This window comes from Triticum urartu, chromosome 1 (assembly GCF_003073215.2).
Source record: "Triticum urartu cultivar G1812 chromosome 1, Tu2.1, whole genome shotgun sequence".
In the NCBI taxonomy this organism is placed as follows: domain Eukaryota; kingdom Viridiplantae; phylum Streptophyta; class Magnoliopsida; order Poales; family Poaceae; genus Triticum; species Triticum urartu.
The window spans coordinates 26,916,675-26,925,371 of record NC_053022.1 but is presented as its reverse complement, the minus strand read 5'-3'; the positions used below and the strand labels follow the sequence as shown (position 1 = coordinate 26,925,371).

The 8,697-nt window shown below is 42.0% G+C and overlaps 1 protein-coding gene across 1 annotated transcript; it reads left to right on the top strand.

The window, feature by feature from the left end:
- The first annotated feature begins 1,435 nt into the window (after positions 1-1,435).
- Positions 1,436-8,143, top strand: LOC125544371 (glucose-6-phosphate isomerase, cytosolic). The gene is made up of 24 exons (XM_048708036.1): positions 1,436-1,660; positions 1,790-1,852; positions 1,987-2,063; positions 2,152-2,233; positions 2,325-2,372; positions 2,611-2,766; positions 2,852-2,948; positions 3,053-3,095; positions 3,364-3,431; positions 3,536-3,620; positions 3,706-3,754; positions 3,947-4,019; positions 4,101-4,161; positions 5,239-5,305; positions 5,380-5,436; positions 5,534-5,587; positions 5,685-5,813; positions 6,220-6,283; positions 6,393-6,466; positions 6,550-6,603; positions 6,711-6,779; positions 7,318-7,407; positions 7,541-7,648; positions 7,864-8,143. Exons 2-24 carry the CDS (start codon positions 1,802-1,804, stop codon positions 7,909-7,911), a joined length of 1,704 nt encoding a protein of 567 aa, XP_048563993.1. The 5' UTR covers positions 1,436-1,660; positions 1,790-1,801; the 3' UTR covers positions 7,912-8,143.
- Positions 8,144-8,697: the final 554 nt, after the last annotated feature.

Sequence of the window (8,697 nt, the reverse complement as noted above, 5' to 3'; positions counted from 1 at the left end):
TGTCTTCATGTTGGATCCTTCCGTTCTACGCTACACTTTACCGGCGGCGGTTGTTGTTTTGGTGCACTGATCCTTCGAGGCCTTAGCACGACGAATTCCCGACCGTCTACTACAACAAGTTTTGCCCCGGCTCCGATGAGATAGGGGCGATGACGGCGGCGCGCCTTCGGCTCGCTTCGGTGCTCGTAGTCGTCGCTAGGTGGTCTACGGATCTGGATGTAGTTTGTATTATTTCTAATGCTGATAGAGGCGAGGGTCCCGATCTTTCGATGAGATGATAACTATCGATTTGGTGGAGACGACTTTGACGATCTGACTACAAACATGCACGACGTTGCGCCTTAGCAACCGCTAAACCAATCTCCTGAGGTTACTGACGATGCTGGAAGCACGGTCAGCCTGACCACGAAGGTCTATTCCTGCAAGCAATCGAAGAACGAGCAAGAATATGATAAAGCAATCTGAATATCACAAATATATATGAAGTATTGATAATGGTGGGGATCCGGAAGCGGTTTTGGTCTGGTCGTTGGACACAAACGAAGTACACGAAGTTGCAATGACTAACTTTTAACTAAACAAATCCCTAGAAAAAAACTACTAGATGGATCTACTTATATAGGAGCAATGGGTGGCGGCCAAGGAGGTGGGAGGACGTCCCAAGGCAGCCTAAGACTAACCCTAGGTTGTACAAGGCTCATGGGCCCAAGTGGAGGTGATGCAACACCTTTGGGCTTGTAGTTTGACTCGAATTCTGCTGCAACGTTAGATTGTTTCGTCCGTAACTCAACGCTCCGGACGAATTTGAAGGTGAATCCAATTGGGTTGGAAAGAGCACGAAATCTAGTTTCCAACAAAAAAAGAATCACCCAATTCGAAGTCCGTATGAAAAAGTTGTTGGCGTTTTGAGTCAGGTATGTCTGTGCAGTCCGAATCTGAATCCTGAACGTGAGAGACTTGGACTCTATCTTCTCTTGGTCCAAAAGTGATGTGAGAGGACTTTTTGAACACAATCTAAACTTCTCCTTTCCCCTTATCTTCATATGTGGATTGTACAAATGTCCCATACACCTGTAATAATTAGACAAAATACAAAAGTGTGTGAAGTATTTTTGTTCTGGATAACATAAATAGATTATTGAATAGTTTGCATTAGAAATCACCTGACAAATATGCATGTATGCAATATTTTTGGTCGTATCCAAGGTAGTCATGTCCTCATCAGATGCTTTTCGTTGCAGTCTTATGATTGAAGATGTGTAGATTGGATGTTTAAAAAAAAAAAGAGAACGAGTCCTCAACGGTGACCCGTCCAAAACCATCCACACGTGACGTGGCCGCGCAAAGCTGACGACGTGACGCAGCCCCCGGTTTGGTCTCCCTTTTCTCTTGTCCCAAGACAAGACAAGAAAGTAGCCCCTCTCGGTGTCCGCATCGATTTTTAACCCTTTTTATTTATCGAAGGACTGTTGGCCAGCCGTTCTCTGGCAGGCGGGCCCCGCAAATACGGCACGGACACGGCCCACCCCGATTATATTACACGCCCTCCTCCTCCCCCTCCTCCTCCCCGCTTCTATTCTCTTCCACCACCGATCCGTCATCTCCTCCGCGACCGCGCCCCGTTCTCCGGCAGCCCGCCGTCCGTCGACATCCTCCAGGGGTACGCACCTACCGCGATCCGAACCAATTGCTCCTCTTCTATCTCTTCCTCCCCAATCCACCCGTCCGCCTTTATTACTATTTTTTGCTGGGATTAAAGGCAGCTTATCCTCCGCCTCAATTCCGCCAGGTCCGCCCGGCCATGGCGTCGCCGGCGCTCATCTCCGACACCGACCAGTGGAAGGCCCTCCAGGTGCGGGTTGCCTCCGCCCGTCACCCGCGGATTTCTCCCCACTCTTCCCCGCTCTTGTGTGTGCTTCCGATTGGATTGGCAGGATCTCACCGTGTGTGTGTGTGTGTGTGTGTGTGTGTGTTTCGTGACCGCAGGCGCACGTCGGCGCGATCCACAAGACGCACCTGCGCGATCTCATGACGGACGCCGACCGATGCAAGGCAATGACGGCGTAAGCACCCGCCCCTCTTTGTTTTCCGATCTTCTTTCCCGCGTGTCTGAGATATTGATGGTCCGTTCGTTGGATTGGATTTTGCCAGGGAGTTCGAAGGCGTCTTCCTGGACTACTCGAGGCAGCAGGCCACCACGGAGACCGTCGACAAGCTCTTCAAGCTGGCAGAGGTGAGACGCTTGTTTCGATTAATTTCTTTTTCTTTTTCTGTCTTTGTAAGTGGGGAGAGTAATTTGGGATGTACTGGATTTATTATTGCAGACCGCAAAGCTCAAGGAGAAGATTGACAAGATGTTTAAAGGCGAGAAGGTCAGTGTCGTGCCCTGCAACCGTTCTTCAGTTATTCCATCACATCGCATGTGCCTATTCGGCATATACTACTTTTATCTGTACATGCCATTCAGACGAATATTAATATTGGGAAAAGTAGTTATGAGCCATGGCAACTTCTCTACTTTAATGTATCCACTTCATAGTAACAAACAATTTGGGGTGGATGGTATTACCGTATACATGTCTCAGTTGACTTGATTGATCTGTCTGTCAGATAAATACCACGGAGAACAGATCAGTGCTCCATGTGGCTCTCAGGGCTCCAAGAGACGCAGTCATAAACAGTGACGGGGTGAACGTGGTCCCCGAAGTTTGGGCTGTTAAGGATAAAATCAAGCAGTTTTCTGAGACTTTCAGAAGTGGCTCATGGGTAAATTTTCTTCAGAAAAACTTCTTAACCTGTCAAATTTAGCAGAAACGGTAAAAATTGATCACTGCTACTTCTTGGAATGCAGGTTGGGGCAACTGGGAAACCGTTGACAAATGTTGTCTCAGTTGGGATTGGTGGTAGCTTCCTTGGACCTCTGTTTGTGCATACGGCTCTCCAGACTGGTAAAGGAATATGTCATCCACTCCTTCTCTATGTCTTCTAAACTGAAGATTATTTACTGCCAGATTCTGATCTGATATGCCATGAAAATGTTACTACTTTTCAGACCCAGAAGCAGCAGAATGTGCCAAAGGCCGACAACTGAGATTGTAAGTGTGTAACTGGGGCATCTCTCTGTTTTTCTTTTGCCGGCACCTGTCGTACCTTTTGTGTTGGCACTTCCTATAGATGCTAAAAGTAAAATAAAATGTGATCGAGCGGCTATGTTTTTGACTTTCTGTACCATTCATGAATCTTTCTAGTTGTCCCTTCTTGAATATTGTGATTGAGTGGCTATATTTTTCACTTCTCGTACCGTTCATGCAATCGATATGCTCTTCATCTAGTAATATGTGCTCAATTGTGGTTATACTGCAGTCTTGCAAATGTTGATCCAGTTGATGTTGCACGGAGCATCAAAGATTTAGACCCTGCAACTACTCTTGGTAATCATCATGTTTCACTAGTATTAACTCTCAGCACAGATACTCTCTCTGCTTCTACAAATATCATCAGAAGTTCTGATCCTTCTTGTCGAACAAATGTGCAGTTGTAGTTGTCTCAAAGACCTTCACGACAGCTGAAACAATGTTGAATGCTCGAACTATCAAGGAGTGGATTGTCTCTGCTCTTGGGTAAGTCTGTTTAATACCTTAAACATCTTTAGCCCTGCTGTGAACCCTTATTGCTCAGTGATTGATGTGAAATTTGTTAATTCAGACCTCAGGCTGTTTCCAAACACATGATTGCTGTCAGTACTAATCTTAAGGTACTTTTCGACCTTTAAGTTTTCCAGCCAATTTTCACATGATCATATTCTGTTTTCACATATCTGCAGTTCTGCTGCTGCGTTTTCCATGTTTGGCTAAGTTGTTAGAGCATTCCCCATGCCATATTCTTCGTCAAGAACCCTGATCCTAATGTGATAATTTTCTAACTGTACCTTTTTCTTTTGAAAAAGCTTGTCAAGGAGTTCGGAATTGACCCTAACAATGCTTTTGCATTTTGGGACTGGGTTGGCGGCCGCTATAGTGGTGAGAACTGCTCTTTTCATTAAAGTTACTAATACTAATATATCTTATGTTCTGCATCATAACTCTAGTCAAATATTGCAGTTTGCAGTGCTGTCGGTGTTCTGCCCTTGTCTCTTCAGTATGGATTTCCAATTGTTCAGAAGTATGTTACTCCATCTTAACCTATAATTACACCCTGAAGTGAAATTCATGTTTTGGCAATAGGCAATAGAAATATAAAGGACAATAGTTGTTTCAATTTTAGAACATCGGTTCAATTTCATGACTGCCAAACGAGTTTGTGCTTTAGTGGATGGGGAATCATGGCAGTAAACAATTCTAAGAAAAGTAACCTCAGAGATGCCCATCTCACTTGTCTGGTCAACAAGTGAGTATCATGACCCATTGGCCTGGTGTCATTGCCTAAATACTATCAAGCCTTTCTTACTTGAGATAAATTCCAAATCTCCAATGCATGATTGTAACACTTTTTCTCATTAGAAAATAAAACATTTCCCTTAAGAATTATCTCTGCTTAAATCAGGATGAACTTTTGCTGTTTCAGACTAGAGCAAGTACTTCATATATGCATAGTCATTCACGACAGCTGTCACAGTATTACGGGTGCTTTACAAAAAGGATACTACACATCTGTGTTCATCACCATTGACCAATACTTGTGGGTATAAAAAAGATACGACATTTCTGACGAGAAAAAAAATAACTGGGCCTGATACCTTTCCCAGCAAAACTTATCAAGATAGCTGCACTATTCTTTCATAGTATTATGGAAATTTGTGTAAGACGTGATATTTTTGTGTTAATCACAAGTAGAAATGGAAAGATAGGATAAGTTAAATTCTGCTGGAACACTATGAGCATCTACTGCTTGGAGGATCTTGAATAGTTTAGTGCACAAACCATGCAAAGTAAACACATGTTAGATGATTTGAACTCCGGGACAACTTATCCAGGTAACATAAAGCCATAAACCCACACTTAATTAGAAAGGTCAAACTCCTGTCCTCGTCCTTTCAAGGTTAGATTTGGTGGGTTTTAGGATACATCAAGCCCCTCAAAGCTCCAAAGAGGGTTTATAAGTAAATAATCCGTGTTTAACATTTTTACCGTCAAAATGTGGATGACAATGCCAATGCCAATGCCGAAGTCTGGAAATGTTCATTCGCATTGTAAACAGAGATGATAATTGATCCTGCTCTGGTTTCTTTTCTTTCTGAAGATTTCTGGAGGGTGCTTCCAGCATTGACAACCACTTCCACACATCTTCATTTGAGAAAAATATACCTGTAAGTGAGTTGTATATGGCGATCAGTGATGCACCATTAACCATTCTTGTAACAGGGTCTTTCTTTTTGTTTAGGTACTCCTTGGTTTGTTGAGTGTGTGGAATGTTTCATTTCTCGGATATCCGGCTAGGGTGAGCTACTCAGTCCCATTGTCTTGTTATTTCCTATTACAATTTATATCTAATTCTCCATCTGAGTACTTCAATTTTCTCTAATTATTGTTTCTAGGCAATATTGCCGTACTCTCAAGCACTTGAGAAACTAGCACCACATATTCAGCAGGTACATTACTAGCTTTGCTTTTTAACAGCTGCCATCATGCAGATTGTCTTTTGTTCTTTTTTTATCATAATAACATATGCATATTTATGTTGTATAGCTTAGCATGGAGAGTAATGGAAAGGGTGTCTCCATTGATGGTGTTCGACTTCCATATGAGGCTGGTGAAATTGATTTTGGTGAACCTGGAACAAACGGGCAACACAGCTTCTATCAATTAATCCATCAGGTAAATACTAGCTTCACATTCGCTAGTAATGTTGCCAAGTGCTGTAGCGGTTTGCAATTTGTATCAACTAAACTATATAGGGAGATATTGCATATCATAGTTAGTATTTCCAGGAAGATTTGTATCAACTAAACTGTACAAGGAGATATTGCATAGCACAATTAGTATTTCCAGGAAGTCATGACCTTAATTACTTCATCTGTTAAAGTAACAAATTTGATAATGCCATATGGATTAGGATTTCATATGCTCACGGTTACCTTAATGATTTATGTGTGTTACATTTTGGCACCTCTTACATCTGTCTCTTGTCTACTTGATTACTTTCATGTGTTATAAGTTCTGGCAACCATATATTTCAATGGATATGCACCTTTGTTGATAATGGTTGTACCTAAACTTCCAGGGAAGAGTTATTCCTTGTGATTTCATTGGCGTCATAAAAAGCCAGCAGCCTGTTTACTTGAAAGGTATGTCATTGAAATATCTCTTTTGGAGTTGAAAACTTAAGATGCAGCCTCTTAGGCTTGTGGTTCTTCAAATGCCCTTTCAAAGACTTCTATGGTGCATTTTTATCAGGGGAAACTGTCAGCAATCATGATGAGTTGATGTCCAATTTCTTTGCTCAGCCTGACGCACTTGCTTATGGAAAGGTAAATAGCTCAACAACATTTTGGAGAACATGCTTTTCATGAACTATTTTGGTTTCTTATTAGAGTTGACTTCATCTTTTCAGACTCCTGAACAATTACAGAGCGAGAAAGTTCCCGAAAATCTTATCTCTCATAAGGTGATGATTATTCACTTATTTCGAACATGGTTATTCCACTGCATCAAGCTTGTCACCATAAATGTTGCCTTTCTGATTGAGCATTCTTGTTGTTTTGGTGTCTTCAGACTTTTCAGGGCAACCGGCCATCACTGAGTTTCTTGCTGTCTTCATTATCTGCCTATGAGATTGGACAGGTATGCAGATAATATTCTCTCTACTCATCTGAAGTTGCAGGCTGTTCAGCCCTGAATTCAGTATAGTACACCCCCTTCTTTTTCAGTGGCAAGATTCTGATTATGTTGTATGAATCATGCATCATTTAAAAATAATAACATAAGATTAGGATTTTGCTGTTCACAATGGGTATCATGGTTGTGTTGATTGGTTTCTTTCCCTGATTAAATATTAGAACTTAAGAAAGCAAATTTGAGATGTCCTGGTATCTGTTGGGCAGATTATGCTGGTGGAAGCTGCACATGTTTTCCACCACAAACTTTGCGCTGCCTCCTCATTTTTTCTTGCTTATGATCTTGCTGTGCAAGGTGATTGAAGTGGCTGTTTTTGTTCCGCCTTCATGAAGCCTATATCATGAATTATTTCATGAGATTTGGATCAGCAATCCTGTCACTATGCACTCTTGTCACTGTTTGCCCTTTCCAAGATTGCACGGTGCTGTCAAAATCCCCTTTTCACTGTTTTTGTAAATGTACTAATACAGTTTGTACCTTTCAGCTTTTATCCATCTATGAGCACCGGATCGCAGTTCAGGGTTTCATATGGGGAATCAACTCGTTTGACCAGTGGGGAGTGGAGCTGGGCAAGGTCTGTGCATGATATATTTACTTCATCCAATATTTTCCATTTTTCATTCAAAAGCATAGTCTTTGTGCTCCATTTGGCTCGTTGCTTAACTTCATCTAAACCTGTGATCTATCTATGGAACTTGTTGTTTCAGTCACTGGCTTCTACAGTGAGGAAACAGTTGCATGCATCACGCATGGAAGGAAAGCCCGTCGAGGGCTTCAACCCCAGCAGCGCAAGTTTGCTCACACGGTTTCTTGCGGTATGCCCTTTTGCTTGTTCTGCCATGTTATGTCATCTATTACCTCCGTCCCAAATTAGTTGTCTTAGATTTGTCTAGATACGGATGTACCTAACACTAAAATGTGTCTAGATACATTCGTATCTAGGCAAATCCTGTTAAGACTATGAAATACTCTTCGATCACTCTGGGAATTGATTGTTCTTACACCGGAGTTATTATCTTTGTTTTTGTAGGTTAAACCATCAACCCCATATGACACGACAGTGCTTCCAAAAGTGTAAGCTGAGGGAGGTTTAGTAGTCCTACAAAGAAGTGTAACCTGAGGTTGAGATTGATAATCGACAAGCTAGGTTGAGCTTGTGGCATAACAAGTTTTCTTCCTTCTTTCTTGCGACTTGTTACAACCAGTCTGGTTGTACTGTAATTTTGAAGTTCCTCTTGCTTCAGCTTGGAGAAAGACAAGTAAACTATCACAATATAATGAAATAAATATATCGACTTGTGACACCAAAAGCGGAAAGCACTCTGGGAATACCGAGGATGAAAGGTTCTCTTTGCTCTATACTGTATATCTTTTAGAATTTTCTTTGTTGTTGGATGCAAAGCAAAACGCCGTTAGGGTCATGCAGAAAACATGTGATGTTGAGGGCCCGTGGCATCCACATGTGCTGTTGCGCCGCTTGCATAGCAATGTTGCATAATGTTTCCTCCTCCTTTTTTGTATGCTTGTAAGCAATCTTTATAGTTGTTTAAATGCGGATGTTTTTGCATGCTTGACGCCCATACATAATGGGACTTCGTACTTGAATCAGAGGTTGGATATGCAAACACTTTTTTGCTAGATCTGCCACTCCAACTAGATGTGTGGTTTCGCTCTATTTGGCGAGGTTCGGTAACGTCAACCTGAGCAATGTCACAGATGTGGAAGAGCAAGTTTGCAATGTTCCTTCCTCTTGTAGGTCATAAAGTGATTCACAGCATCCCCAACAGATCCATCGAGACAATTCTATTTTTTTCAAGCAAGTGTTTTTTATGCAAACGGTTAGCTTGGACAAGATGACGAGTAA